A 16,028-nucleotide genomic window follows, 5' to 3' on the forward strand; every position below is an offset into this window, starting at 1 on the left:
GGTAAAACCAAACTCAGCAACAAGAAACAGAATCACTCCTCAGTATAGAGTAGAGAGGACAACTGACTAGGGGGATCAAACACCCAGTTAGGAGACAGATTCTTCCACCAAGCTTGCTGAGCAACCCAGTGAGCAACACCATTGCAAGATTTAAGCACAAAAATGATTCTAATATGAAAAACAGCCACTATTGTTCTGATATCTTCTATAAGAATCGCAGAATCCCATGGCGATGCTGACTTAGTAGAACAGAAGCTAATCGCTGTTTTGCAATCCGATTTGATACATGCATTAAAAAGATGATGATGCCTTATGATTAAACAAGTTTCACGGATAGTAATTAGCTCAAATTGTAAAGGTGATGTGGCTGAAACACAACAACCTCTGCCATCTACAAGATTTCCATTCAAATGTCGGCGAATAACCCCAATACCTGCAGCGCCTTGTTTGAAAGCACCATCACAATTGAACTTCACCAAATTGACAGGGGGAGGAATCCAATGCAGTGGAGAATTGTAAACAGAGCTACGAGATTTTGGACAAGCCTTTAAAACTTAAATTGGACAGACATGCACATTGTCAAAAACAAATTTATTTCTTGCCAACCAAATGAACCATCCAACAAAACTAAAATATGAAAGAAGATGTATACGGTCTCTTCTGGTCTCCAACTTCGAAATAAGAGATAACAAATATTGTGGAACAGTATATGTGGAAGAGGATGAAGCGTCAAGGAAAAAGAGAACTAAATCGGCTGTGTCCATTGACATTCAAAAAGCATATTTAATATTTTTTTGATTGTTGTGTTTTGTCTTTAGTTTGTTTTATGTTTTAAGTTTTGATCATACAACATGTTAACGTTACCTTCAATGAGCTGAAACCTTTGTCATCCAAACACATAAATTTAACAATAAAATTTTTATTCAATAATAAATACAAATATTCACTCAGTTTTTATCTGACTTATAATAAATTACAAATTATAAATAATAAATTACAAATTATATATCCGGTCGTGCTCGGCACGGTTGAAGCCGGGACAATTAAAAGTTAATTTTTTTTTTTTTTTTTTGACAATGCAGGCTTATATGCCTTACAACTTAGTATCTGTTCTAATAATTCTCGGGGTGAGCCAGAGTCGAACCCGGGTGCCCCGGGTCAACAGAGGATAAACCCACCACTGGGCTATCCAATCGTGCTCATTAAAAGTTAATTTTAATTTTACGGGGCTGAAATTTTCAATTTATCAGAATGAAGAATGAGCTCATTTACCCGTTTATAAAATATGAAACTTAAGGACAGGAAAGATCAAAAACTACTTAACAAATTCGATTCATGTATTTGAGTACCGAATCATCTCAGCACTCGTGATCAAAGGTACGCATGGTTTGATTTTCAGCTATAATCAGCTTAGTATGTAAGGTGTTTGATAAAATGACTCAGTCAGTTGTAAATATCGAACATAGTTTGTGCACTTAGTGACAGGCATCTTGAAGTTGTTGATTGAGTTAAGTTAGTTATGCAAGCTCATTTATAAGCAAATTTATATGTTGAGTTGATTGTTTGATAAATGTGATTGCAGGACTCAACTTTGGGAAATAATCCTCTTGCTCGAAAACCTTGCATTATGTTCTTTAATAGCCTCTTGAAAACAGACATTAACCATCTTGTTCTGTCATTGTCTTCTGTTCTTCTCCGTGCGGATTTTGCCAGTTCGTCTCGTTGTAATTTTATATTTTATAGGGTGTCGTTGTTAGGAATTTCTTGCTTGGCAGACACTAGAATTGTTGATAGAGAGGAACGACGTGAAGATTTGAAAGGTGAGTGCGATGCTGACGTTATTATAGCCAAGGTTAGAGATGGAGACAGTGTTGATGAAAGGTTGCAGTCTGTTTTGCATGACCAAGCATGTAGTGCTGTAGTGGTGTCTGATAAGCTTGTTGCTCAGCTGCTCTATCGATTTAAGGATGATTGGAAGTCTGCGTTGGCAGTGTTTAGATGGGCAGAATCGAATCCGGAATATAAGCCCTTGGCGCAATCGTATGATATGATGGTTGATATACTAGGAAAAATGAAGCAAATGGAGAAGATGAGAGCATTGGTTGATGAAATGCGCTTGACTCAGATGGTTACACTCAGTACCATAGCCAAGGTCATGAGAAGGTTTGCGGGTGCTGGTCAGTGGAAAGAAGCTGTACGGACATTTGATGGGATAGAAAGGTTTGGGTTGCAGAAGGATACTGAGTCGATGAACCTACTACTCGATACACTTTGCAAAGCAAACAAGGTTGAGCAGGCTCGTGAGATCTTTTTGGAGCTTAAAACACATATCCTCCCTAATGCTCACACCTTTAACATCTTCATTCATGGTTGGTGCAAAATCAAGAGGGTTGATGAGGCTCACTGGACGATTCAGGAGATGAAGGGGCTTGGTTGTCGCCCTTGTGCCATCAGCTACTCAACAATAATTCAGTCATACTGCTGTCAGCATGTCTTTCACAAGGTCAGTGAGATTATTGATGAAATGCGAGCTCAAGGTTGCCCACCAAATGTTGTCACCTACACCACTATAATGTGTTCACTTACAAATGCAGATAAATTTGATGAAGCCATAAAAATAGTTGATAGAATGAAATCTGCTGGATGCAAACCTGATACACTTTTTTATAATGCCTTCATTCATACATTAGGAAGGGCTGGCCGGGTGCGAGAGGCTATCTACGTTTTCAGAACTGAAATGCCTAATATCGGTGTTCCCCCAAACACATCAACATACAACTCTGTGATTGCGATGCTGTGCCATCATGCTCAAGAACAAGATGCATTAAATGTCCTAAAGGATCTGGAGAGTTCTCGTTGCTCTAAGCCTGATGTTCAAACATATTATCCTTTGTTTAAGCTCTGCTTCAAGACTGGCAAGATTGGAAACTTAAAGAAGTTGTTGGATGACATGATTAATACACATCATCTAAGCCTTGATCTATCAACCTACACACTTTTGATACATGGACTTTGTCGAACAAACAAATGGGAATGGGCGTATCTCCTGTTTGAACAGATGATAGGAAATGATATTACACCAAGATATGTGACATGCCGTTTACTCTTAGATGAGATAAAACAGAAGAATATGTATGATGCTGCTGAAAAGGTGGAAGATTACATGAGGAAGATGAAATCTAAGTCAATCAAAAGGTGAACTTGTAAATGATATTGTCATTTGTAGCGATACCATTAAGTTGGCATGTAACAATTCTGGTTAGGCATTGGCTTAAAGTTGTAGTTTACCGTTCTGACCATAGTACTTCATGTTTAACTATCCAATGTTTATTGTTCTCTTACTTTCTATAAATATCTGGATTACTCATAGTGATGGCCCATGAATCCTTTGACTACTTTTTTTGGGGGTTTTTTATTATCTTTGTGTACAAATCTGGCCTAACAGGCTTAATTGTTTTTGCTAAGTGATGGCCTTCTGTCAATCTTTATTTTTTTGCTCTTGGTCCTGAAAGTCCTCTTATATTTACTTGATCTGAGTATCTAATAGTTTTCTCAAGTAGATGTAGTCTCAATTCTGAAGTGAATCTAGATGTCTTGCATATGGTGCTAGAGGCTTTCACAGAAAGTAGCGGATGAACAATAAACATTCTCAAAGGTGAAGTGGATAAAGCAGTGCATCAATTTGGTAAGTCTGAAATTATAATAACAAAGTTTACAGGTCGGATAACCTAGTTACCAGCATCTTGTGAAGCTCTCTACATGGATTTTCAGACACACACACACACACACAAAATAAATAAATAAATTGGCAGCTCAATATGAACCCAATATTCATGTCTATGATTCTCTTTCCCCACAAGATGTTGAACTAAAAAATCAGACATTTATGATATTGTCTACAGCTTGCCTTGACTAGAACTGTTTTTAAGATCAGCTAGTTTGTGTGAACAAGAATCAGAGTTACATATATTTACTTCTCATTTACACAATTATTTGCATAACTTGTATGCAATGAAATTTCCTGTTAAAAATATGTCCTCTTGTGTATTTAGTTTCTTGGAAACTTATTTTGGTGCAACTTAAATAAAATTGTGAGTACACATCCATAATAGTACAACTGAATTTGAAGTTTATGGCACATGTTGCGAGTCAAGAATCATTAGTATGATTTCTGGCTGAGTGTTATGGGCAATTGCTTTATTCATTTCAAACTAGTCTTTATAAAAGCCTCAGGTAAAAGACCAGTTACGAGTTACATACTAGAATTGTTATTATAAACCTCAAAATAATTATACAAATTTTACATATGCTAAAATTACTTGCAAAGTGTTATAGTCAGTTACAAACGACATCCATTTAGCCGAAATTTGATATGACAGCCCCATGAAGCCAAACTGAGCAACCTAATGTCTCTACAAATGGAAGAAACAAGGCTATTCAGGTAAGTTTGGCAGCTTTTAAATTGCTAGCTCTTAGCTCTATATAATTTAAGAAATTCATGAAAAACCAAACCAATGGTCTGGTTGTCTTTTTTATGTGTGTCTTGTATTGACGAGGTCAGTATGTGATTAGTACAGGAGGTTTCATCATTCTATATAACAAACGTATGATCGGCTTGACATCACTATTACTTTTTGGTAGTCCACGTTTCATTCATTCCATCTTCTGAATCTTTTGAGTTACCTACTTATTTGTTTATATACCATTTTTATAATGAAAATTTGAAGGGAAAAAATGGACCATGACAATATGAAGAATGATGATAAAACAGCGGAAGAGAAGGCTATTGATGACTGGCTTCCGATAACTGCGGCGAGGAATGCAACATGGTATCATTCAGCTTTTCACAATGTTACCGCCATGGTCGGAGCTGCTGTTCTTAGCCTCCCATTTGCTTTGTCTGAACTTGGATGGTGACTTCTTAATCGTTTTTTCCATATTCAATAATTATAATATCCTCGATCTTTGTTAACTATATTTACGATTATTATTTATGCCAGATCAGCTTTTAATCTAGCATATTGTGGATCTATATGCAGCGTTTATTTCAATCAATATATCTATCACTTATAGATGAGTTTAGAAGCCGTCATAAGACCAAACTTTCTGCAAATATGCATGAAAAAAATATATATATAACTTTGGAACGGCTTCTGGTGGGTTGTTTAATCTCTTTGTATATGCTATATACTAAAGATTCTTTCGGAAATATCATTCTATTGCATTTGCATTATGTTGTCACTTCTATATGTTTCGTTTCTGATATTATAGTAAACGATGATTTTTATTTTAAATATAGATATTAGATAGGTTTTCCTTGCACTTGCAAGTAAGTTATCTGATGTTTCATATTTCTGGCATGTTTGTTTAAGGGGACCTGGTATCATCATACTTGTTCTGTCCTGGATAATAACCTTGTACACTCTATGGCAAATGGTGGAGATGCATGAAATCATTCCGGGAAAACGATTAGATAGATACCATGAGCTAGGCCAAATGGCTTTTGGTGAAAAGCTTGGGCTTTGGATTGTTGTTCCTCAGCAGCTTACGGTGGAAATTAGTACATGTATTGTTTATATGGTCACCGGAGGCAAATCGTTGAAGAAATTCCAAGAATCTGCTTTTCCAAATTCAAAATCTATCAGAACTACATACTTCATTTTAATATTTGGCTCTTGCCACTTCATACTCAGTTTGCTTCCCAGCCTAAATTCCATCTCTGGAATTTCCTTGGCTGCTGCGTTCATGTCCTTGAGGTAATCATTTGCTTTTAATAATATTCATGCTCAATTCCACAAATGTAAAATGATTACACTGTATCCAAGTGCCAACTTCACCAGTAGTCATATTCATATACGCCAAGCACAGCTATCTTGTACTTCATTAGAAGAGAATTGTTGGTTTGAACGACGAACTACCACGGTTATTGAAGCCAGATTTTTCAAAGTAGTATTACATCTTATATGTATCCATCAAAACTCTTCACATGTCATCATTCTTGAAGGTTTTAGGTTTCTACTGGTAAATGGATTTTTTATTTTTTTGTAGTTACTCAACAATTGCTTGGACAGCTTCGCTTAGGAAGGGCATGTATCAGGAGAATGTGGACTACAGCTACAGGGACAAAACTACAAGTAGAAATGTCTTCAACTTCTTTAGTGCAATGGGTGATGTAGCTTTTGCCTTTGCCGGTCACAATGTAGTCCTGGAAATCCAAGCCACAATTCCTTCAACTCCTGAACAACCTTCTAAGAAACCAATGTGGAAAGGTGTTAAGGTCGCATATATCATTGTTGCTCTTTGCTACTTTCCAGTTGCCCTTGTTGGATACTTTGTTTTTGGTAACAGTGTAGATGACAATATTCTAATTACACTAGAAAACCCAAATTGGCTTATCGCGCTTGCCAATTTATTAGTTGTTTTTCATGTGATTGGAGGCTACCAGGTATATACATAGTTTCTGAATATAGTCTACTAGCTACATCAATTTGAATCATTGCTCAAGTTATTCACTCTCTAGCTGCTTGCAGATATATGCAATGCCTGTATTTGACATGATAGAGACCTATTTGACGAAGCAAAAGAAATTCAGACCTTCAATACCTCTTCGCATGGCTGTCCGATTTACATATGTGGGTAAGCATCTAGTGGTCACTGTGGTCATTTAGTTTAAGAAGTGTCTTAATGTGTGTATCTAAATTTGGAGTTTCAAAGTGATCGTTCCGTTCCGTTGTGGTTATTCTTTGCAGTGATTACAATGTTTATTCGTATGGCAATTCCTTTCTTTTCTGGCCTACTTGGATTCTTTGGTGGACTTGCATTGTCCCCTACCTCGTATTTTGTAAGTAACTACTAATGTGTGTAGGCCTGTGATTTAAAAGAATCTGAACGCATTGCTAATTGATAGAGTATCTTTTTCCCGGTATAGCTCCCGTGCATCATTTGGCTCAACCTCGTTAAACCCCGAAGATTCAGCATATCGTGGTGGATGAATTGGGTATGCATTTCATATGATCTTGGCTTTCCAACTATAACTTTACTCTTTGTGACTATCTTTAGCTAATACAGCAAGATCCTGATTCTTATTTCTAGACTTTCATAGTACTGGGAGTTCTGTTAATGGTATTAGCAGCTGCTGGTGGGCTCAGTACATTAATCTCTTCGTACACCTCCTACAAGTTCTTCAGCTAGATGCTAATATGTTCCTCTTTTTGGCAAAATCATCGGTACTCTGAGATGACAATCAAGGAAAATAAAGATACTTTCAATAAATCTTGGCCATGTATATTGTTCGAAGAAATAAAATTCCCAAATACCACGGTTCGAGCATGAAAATTTAATACATTATATGGCAAATGAAATATTTGAACGTGTAAAAGAAGAAGAATATATTTATAACATTCGAAGCGAATATATTAAATTGTAATCCCTCAGTTCCTTTGGTGCTCAGCTAAAATATTTCTATTTAATAGAAAAAGACTTCTATCACTTTCTGAACAAATGTCTAAGATATCAATTCAAACCGCAACCTCATATTTTGTTTACAATGTCAGACAAAAACGTAACTTGAAGTTGTGGTTTCAGCTTAAAACACAATTCGGTTATAATTTTTAGCTGAAAACGTAACATCAGGTTGTGTTTCACTCAGAAAATTAGAAGATAACACGAACTTGCGTTTTGAAGTGAAATTTGGGGTCATCTTTCCAAAAAAATAAAAATGAGATCCATTTGTCTTAAATAATGACATTTAGCGTCTTTTCTCCCGCCCCTCTAAGTTTTTTTACGTTTTTTTTTTCATTGCTTGACATGTTTTTTAAAATGTATATAAAATATAATTTAAAATTTTATTTTTAATTTTTTTATGAATATTTAAATATTAAATTTTTATTTAGAAAAAAATTAAAATAAATTATGAAACTAATTTTATAAAAAAATTAAAATATATGGCAAGTTTTCATCATAATGCCGTCCGGAAAAAGTCCGAAAATAATGTCGGGGATTACTCTATCCCGGAAGATAAAGAACATCAAAAACAAGTAAATTTATTTATAGGACTCTGATTATCGTTATTTCTTTTTAAATTCATATTTTAGGATAAGTAGATTATTGTTTGTTATGATAAGTTGCTGGTGGCTAGGATAACAAAACGCGATCAGACAATTTGTGATCATATAATAGCCATCACAAAGAGTGATGTATACTGCATATAGTATCAAAGACTAGAAAGATGACTCCGAATTAGGAAGACATAATAGTATATGCAAATTTAAAAATCAGTGAATGTGGTAATATACTAGCTTCTATATTAAGAGAGCTGCTGCTATAATAACAAAAAGAATGGAAAGAGAACAGATAGAGAGAATGTTGAGCTGATTGTAGTTTGTATTCCTCGATGGTTTTTACATTCAGTATGCATCCTATTTATAGCAAAAGCAAAGTGACAAGTAATAAATGCAATGCAGTAATTTTTCATGCCTAAGCCATAGCTCAACTATTTATACATTGACCACATGTGCAATCACTATTTTATAACACTCCCTTTGATTGTCATGGTGGTGTGGATCATAGATTGCCTCGTTAAAACCTTGTCAAAGAAAAATCCAGTGGAATAAAAACTTTAACGAAGGAAAAAGAGTGCAATCTCTCCTTGGAAGAAAAATCATTCACTAAAATTTTGTTGCAGCATATCTTTGAGTCGACGCATAACTCCCCCACTTAAATTTCTAACGTCCTCGTCAGGCCGAAACTGATAGCCCATAAGCCCAGATCGAACCTCTCTAGCCATTGTGGGATAATACTGATTGGCTTCGTGTCCCCGCCTCCGGATCTCTGTCCATTGCGGTATAATACCCAACTGCAACAACTTGGGTAATCCACAAGCCCACCACAGGCCCCCAAAAAGATCATGATTTGTTGGTGCAATTGGTAGTAGTACTTATGCTTATAAACTGAACTAAAGTCTCCACACCTCTTGATGTGGGACTAGGGTGTTATAGCTGGTTATAGGCAGTTGGTCTAATCCTAATAAGATTAGCAGCATGAAGTATTGCATGACCCCAGATTGATGTAGGTAATTTTGCTTTCAATAACAACGGTCTTGCAATAAGTTGAAGTCTTTTGATAAAGGACTCGGCTAACCCATTTTGTGTATGTACATGAGGAACTGGGTGTTCAATTAAAATTCCTACAGACATGCAATAGTCGACAAAAGTTGCAGATGTGAATTCACCGGCATTGTCTAAACGAATTGACTTAATACAATGATCAGGGAATTGAGCTCGCAATTTGATTATCTGGGCAAGTAATTTTGCAAAAGTATCATTACGAGTTGAGAGAAGACAAACATGAGACCATCTAGTTGATGCATCGATTAATACCATGAAGTACCTAAATGGACTAGATGATGGGTGGATAGGTCCACATATGTCGCCTTGGATCCTTTCTAGAAAACTTGGACTTTCAAGCTTAACTTTAGTAGGAGATGGCCGAGTAATCAGTTAACCTAAAGAACATGTTGAACATGGAAGGTCATTTTTGGAAAGAACTTTAATATCTCTAGGAGGATGTCTAGTAGAATTTTCTATAATACGACACATCATAGAGACTCCAGGATGACCTAATCTTTCATGCCAAAGGGTAAATGATTTTGGATCTATGAGTTTGGAAGCAATGACATTGTGTGACTCAATGGTTCTGATTTTCATCATATATAATCCTGAGGAAAGTGAGTGAAACTTTTCTAAGATTTTCTTGTTGCTAGAATTAGCAGAAGTAATAAGGAGATATTCTTTACCAGACTCAGAAGTGGTTTCAATGTGAAATCTGTTAAGTCTGATATCTTTAAAACTACGAAGATTTCTAGTGGACTTACTAGAAAATAATGCATTTGGAATATGTAGTGTGTACCATTAGGCAAGACGAAACTAGCTTTTCTAAAACCTTCGATTATATTAGATACTCCAGAAATTGTTCCCACCTAAGCTTCGATTTTGGTTATATGGGTAAAGTATTTTTGATTATGTAGATTCGTATGAGTTGTACCATAATCAGCAATGCATATATCACTACGCCATAAAAGACCCATAAAAGGGCTAAGGTAACATATATTTTATGATAGGTTTTTTCATGTTGCCCTAGGGGGTCTAAGGCAACATCTTTTTCTCCTAAACCAACAGAAAATATATGTTAGCAAAGTCTATGTAAGCTAACATTTTATACTCCTAACCTATCATTATTTTTTGTTACCTAAGAGTGTTTTATTTTTATTTTTAAATGATGGGGCCCACTGTAGGGCCACCTGGGGCCCACATGGGGGCCACTGTTGGATCCACCTGGCTGCCACGTGGCAATGTGGGGCCAATTAATTTGGCAACATTTGAACAAGCTATTGCAACATTTTGAGTAAACGATTTTTGCTACATTTAAGGTAGCTACTGCAACATTTTACCAAAAAAAAAAATTGACATATATGCTCTAAATATACAATACTTCCCAAAATAAACCATACTTTAAATCTATACACAAAACATCCAAAATCTAACATCCACCAGCCAACATCTAATATCCAGCATAACCAACTACAAAATCCAACATCCAAAAACTTACACATCCAATTCACCAACTACTTAATGAGAGGTCTGGCTTCTGATCTACCAGTTTTGTGAACCAATTTTTTACATTTGTTAAAACAGGATAATCATCAATGGACCAAGTACAAATCATGGTTTAACTAATACACTAATTGACTTGAGTGATTCAGTTTCATACATGCTCTACATACACATGAACTTGTACTATAAGCAACATGATGCTGACACTACAAAAAATAAACAGACTATTAACCGACTCAATGTCAATGTCATTCACACAAGAGTTTAACCAAACGTTCAATGTCAAACACACAAGAAAACCATACATCAGTAGGTTTATAAACACATGTAATAATTATCACAAAACTACATAACGTCACTACATTATTATCAAATATGCGCTAAGATAGAAATGGTTAGAACCTGAATTTCAAGCACCAAAATCTGAACTAAGCTCACACCAAAGAAATGCCCAAATCCACCAAACTTTAAGTTCCAAAGTTCTAAAAAAAAAAAAAAGAAAGAGAATCGTTACAAAATATATTATTTAAACAAAAGTCAAAATTCATAAATTCAACTATATTAATTAAATAAAAGACATCCCACGTGCACATTCACCAGATTAGTTCATTCAAATGATAACTTAATGTGGAATTGCGGTGTCTTACTTTAATTTCATCAGCCTAACTCCTTAATTAATATTTCAAAGTTTCATCATGTACGTCCAACACATACAATTATATATAGGCCCCTGGGAGTACTTGTTGCAGCTTTCGGAAGATTATCATAACTTGGTTATAGTGTATGCTTATGGAACCAGCCTACACTAAATATTTTACTCTAAAAATGGCTTATGACAAAAATAGAGCATAAAGGCGACAACAGAGCATAACCACATAACACAAAAATAAGAGCATAAATAAAAAATAATTAAAGATAAACAAAAATTTTCACATAAAATAATCTTCACAACAAAAAATAAGAGTATAAAATCAGTCACAACAAAAATAAGGGTATAAATCCACTTAACATAAAAATAAGAGTATTAAACAGAGTAGGTCTACACTCAGTCAAAATAAAAATAGGAGTCTAAATTAAATAAAAACAAAAAATAAGCATAAATCCACTTAACATACAAAAAATAAAATGTGAAAATAAAGTCTAATTATGAGCACTAGGGATACCTACAATCAAGCCTATGAATGCACCTCGAAGTGAAGAAGCCCTGTAATAAAAAAAAAATAAAGTCTAGTTAGAAACCCTAATAATAGCAAAAGGCCTTGAAATTAAAGATATAGGGGCCGTTTGGCTGAGCTTAAAAGAAGTAACTTATTGCTTAAAATAAAGAAGTGGATTAAAAGTTATAAGTTGGCTAAGACTTATAAGTTATTAGAAGTGTTTGGATACAGCCACTTATAATTTTTTAAGTGTTCGGATAACTTAAATTATAAGTTAGTCCGAAAATACTAAAAACACTCATGACTATATTATCATATAATATTTTATAAAAAAATTATAATGATATTAAAAATAAAATTATAAATATTTAATTATGAATATGTTTTTTTTTATCAAGAACCTTCGTTTAACTCTTTTTAACTCTAACATGTTTTATTTCAATTATTAAGTAACCCCTTTTAACTCTAACATGTTACACAACAAATATCGTTTTTCATAAATTATCACATATTAATAACAGAATATTTTTTATAAATAGATAATAAATTGTAAAAGCTAAATTTTCACGAGAAAATATAATCAGTTGGTTAATATAATTTAATATAATTAAAATTCAATTTATAATACTAAATTACTAATAAAACGATGTTAAAATTTCAATTTATTGATAATAAATTATGAATTATATACCCGTGTGTGTTTCGCAAGGCTAGTAATAAATAAAAAGAAGAGGGAGGTTTACAGACGGAAGAGAAATAATCGTTAAGGATTGTGGTTACCACGTTAAGCTCTCAATCACATAACCAGAATAACATGTATCATCAAAGGAGCTGATGGAAAAAAGCTAACGCCAAATAAAAACTACGTTATGCAACTTCTTTTCTGAGCTTTTCTCTCCTCAATTAAGTGTTTTAAAAAATTTGCCAAACAGACATCAACACAAGAGGAACGGGCTTCCAGGCTTTTAAGCCCAGAAGCACCTGCTCCCAAACACCCACATAGTTTGAGTGGATGTGATTTAAGTGAAGAAACCGCTGTAAATGTAAATAAAATGAAGAAACCAAGCCTCTATTTGAAGAACCAAAGCCCTAATTAGAGTATGAAAGCCTCGTTCCTTCAAACAGAGCCCTAAATTGAACTCTACACCAACCAATTAAAAAAGCAGTTGATGAGAGAGACTAGAGGGAGATGATAGAGAGCTGAGAGACCGGAGATGAGATCGATGCCGGAGGTGAGGTGAGAGAGATGGGCGAGCTAGCTGGGTGTGTGAATAAACAGAGAGAGGAGATGCGCGAGCTGGGTTTGTGACTTAGTGAAAAAAGGGGCGGGATAGTGCAAGTGAAGTCCCGCTTCACTTTTGTGCGAAAAAATTCACCCGCAAAGTCAAAGTCGGTCTTGTCCGAAAATTCACAAGCAAAGTAGTATTTTGTTAATTATTTTTAATAAATAAATATTTTATTATTATTTTTATTAATAAATATTTATAAATAAATCCACTTACTATTATGTATTTAAAGATATATTTATAGAATTTGAATATATTCAGTTATTATAATTAAAAAAATTGTATTTTTCATTTTAAATAAAAATAATTATTTTCACATTCTTTTTTTGATAAAATTATTATTAATAAATAATTATTTTTACCTTTAATTATAAATTATAATTTAAATAAATTATTAATAATTTACACAATTATTAATAAATAATTATTTTTACCTTTAATTATATGTAAAAAAGTAGTATATATATCTTCTATTGCCCCTAAGCTAACAGATTGTCATGAATGTTGCAACCTCACACAAGTTCTAGCTAAGGCAACATCAGATTTGTGGCTAAGCTAACATAAAAAACATAATGTTGGGGGAGGGTACAAGTGCTATAGCTAAGGTAACATAGTCTAGCAACATTTTCTCGGACGGCGTTGTGAAAGGCCTTTTATGGCGTAGTGTATCTTCAAAATCCATTCTGTATATAATTAAGAAACATAATTTATAAGAACATAACACATTACATAGTTCAAATAAATCACACAGTACACACTAGTAATTATAGTAATTCGGACCATTAATGCTCATTCCTCTGATTGCTAATGAAACTAATCCTCAGCCTCCCATATGGGAATTTCATTATTAGGGCCATTAACGCTTATTCCTCCGGTTGTTATTACGAAGGAATCATCTAAGTTTTTGGCGAAATTGGTTTCCACCATTTTCCCTTTCGATCTTTTAGATGACTGATATAAATCAACAAGATGTTGTGGGATATAACAATTTCGTGACCAATGCCCTTCCATTCCATACTTGTGGCATAAATTGTCATTTTTCCCTCCTTGTGGTGCCTTTCTTTTGCTCTGTGTTTCAGGTTGCCACTTCTGGTGACTAGAGCTATTATGAGGACGAAAATATCCACGACCACGGCCTCGTCCACAGTAGCGACCATGGCCTCGTCCATCTCTATGCCTTTTTCCACGTACATTCTGCTGGAATGTCGTGTTATTTACTTCTGGTAAAGGGGCAGATCCCGTTGGACGGGATTGATAGTTTTTAATCACCAATTCATGATTTTGCTCGGCAACAAGGAGGGTTGAAAGGAGATCCCCAAACTTGGTAAACTTGCGCTCCATGTACATCTTGGCTGAGTTGATATTATTTGGATGAAAAGTTGATAATATTTTGTCGATCTTTCTTTTCTCAGTAACAACCTCACCACACATAATGAGCCTAGAACTTATTTTGAATAAGGCCGAGCCATATTCCCGAACACTCTTAAAATCTTGAAGCCTTAGATTAGCCCAATCATTTCAGTTGCAGGTAGATTAACTAGTTTCTGATGATCGAACCTATCCTTTAGATTTTCCCATAAGATAAAGGGATCCTCGACTTCTAGGCACTCAGATTTTAAATCTTCATGCAGGTGTCAAAGAAAAATAATAGAGGTAAAGTTTTCTTCAATCGTGGATGTGTTTTCTGCTTTTATTGTGTTGCATAATTTCTTTGAACCCAAATGCAATTTTACATCTTGTACCCACGATAAATAGTTCTCCCCAGAAATGTCCAATGCCATGAACGACAAGTTTGTAAGATTTGTCATTATAATCTGAATTTAACACAAAAATTATTAACTTAAATTATCAATGTAAATATTACATAAAATCCTACTGAATCGAGTGCGTTAACAAGTAAGCAATAATAAATGTGTACATCATTATTATCATCGATATTATGAACAGAGTTATATATAAAATGACAAATGGATTTTCACCGCCATACGGACGTCTGCGTATACAGGTTATCTCCAACCAATAATATATTTAAGTGGAAAATCCTGCATAAGTTATTTAGGGCACAAAAGTTAATATCCGATAGGCAGGCAATTTACAAATTAAGGTTCCCACTATATTTCGGTATCACCCAAAATCATATGGTACCGTAAATAGGCGGTGCGCTGGCCATATTTTGTTAAAATATTAGTAGAGGGTGTAACCACGTCTACTCTAGTTATATTTATAAATTATTAGTAGAGGGTATAACCACGTCTACTCCGGTCACATATATTTAAATTGTTTGTAGAGGGTATAACCACGTCTACTTATATATATATATATATATATATATATATATATATATATATATATATATATATATATATATATATATATATATATATTATATGTACATTTAAATAAAATTATACCTTCTCAGTTCCAGCAGGGCTTCGTGCTGATAACGTGTTGTAATATACTAGCTTCTATATTAAGAGAGCTGCTGCTATAATAACAAAACGAGTAGAAAGAGAACAGATAGAGAGAATGTGGAGCTGATTGTAGTTTGTATTGCTCGGTGGTTTTTACATTCAGTATGCATCCTATTTATAGCAAAAACAAAGTGACAAGTAATAAAGGCAATGCAGTAATTCTTCATACATAGGCATATCCCAACTATTTATACATTGACCACATGTGCAATCACTATTTTATAACAGTGAAATCATAACTGACAATAAGTGGCAATTATAACCGAAACAAAAGTTACTCAATCTTCGATATCGTTTGAGTAGAAAATATGTAGTTGTTACGCAGCAATGTTGAATAGAGCCTCCTAATTATAAAAATGCTAGATAATTCAATTTTTTGTCCAAAATTTCTCTTCAAAAAATATAAAAACGGCTCGAGGAGAAAATATAGAGTTGTTATGCTGTTTTACTACACTGAATAATAAATCATGATGCATGTGTTTTGATATTGCAGAATTATTGAAA

At 34.3% G+C, this 16,028-nt stretch overlaps 3 protein-coding genes and 1 long non-coding RNA gene across 4 annotated transcripts; 2 read left to right on the plus strand and 2 right to left on the minus strand.

Moving 5' to 3' along the window:
- The first annotated feature begins 899 nt into the window (after positions 1–899).
- Positions 900–3,673, plus strand: LOC108196180 (pentatricopeptide repeat-containing protein At3g04130, mitochondrial). Its single transcript, XM_017363342.2, has 3 exons — positions 900–1,377; positions 1,583–3,195; positions 3,561–3,673. The coding sequence occupies exons 2-3, from the start codon at positions 1,628–1,630 to the stop codon at positions 3,634–3,636; spliced, it is 1,644 nt and encodes a 547-aa protein (XP_017218831.2). The 5' UTR covers positions 900–1,377; positions 1,583–1,627; the 3' UTR covers positions 3,637–3,673.
- Positions 3,674–4,734: 1,061 nt separating this feature from the next.
- Positions 4,735–7,444, plus strand: LOC108196182 (lysine histidine transporter 1). Its single transcript, XM_017363343.2, has 7 exons — positions 4,735–4,913; positions 5,373–5,756; positions 6,049–6,445; positions 6,531–6,636; positions 6,750–6,841; positions 6,929–6,997; positions 7,093–7,444. Exons 1-7 carry the CDS (start codon positions 4,735–4,737, stop codon positions 7,189–7,191), a joined length of 1,326 nt encoding a protein of 441 aa, XP_017218832.1. The 3' UTR covers positions 7,192–7,444.
- Positions 6,929–13,143, minus strand: LOC108196184 (uncharacterized). Its single transcript, XR_001801716.2, has 4 exons — positions 12,548–13,143; positions 11,778–11,814; positions 11,013–11,092; positions 6,929–7,231 (listed from the first exon to the last, which is right to left on the minus strand). It is a non-coding gene; the product is annotated as an uncharacterized LOC108196184 (long non-coding RNA).
- Positions 13,144–13,866: 723 nt separating this feature from the next.
- Positions 13,867–14,394, minus strand: LOC108194589 (uncharacterized). The gene has a single exon (XM_017361549.1). The coding sequence runs from the start codon at positions 14,392–14,394 to the stop codon at positions 13,867–13,869; it is 528 nt and encodes a 175-aa protein (XP_017217038.1).
- Positions 14,395–16,028: the final 1,634 nt, after the last annotated feature.

The sequence above is a fragment of the Daucus carota genome, chromosome 7 (genome assembly GCF_001625215.2).
Source record: "Daucus carota subsp. sativus chromosome 7, DH1 v3.0, whole genome shotgun sequence".
Classification (NCBI taxonomy): Eukaryota; Viridiplantae; Streptophyta; class Magnoliopsida; order Apiales; family Apiaceae; genus Daucus; species Daucus carota.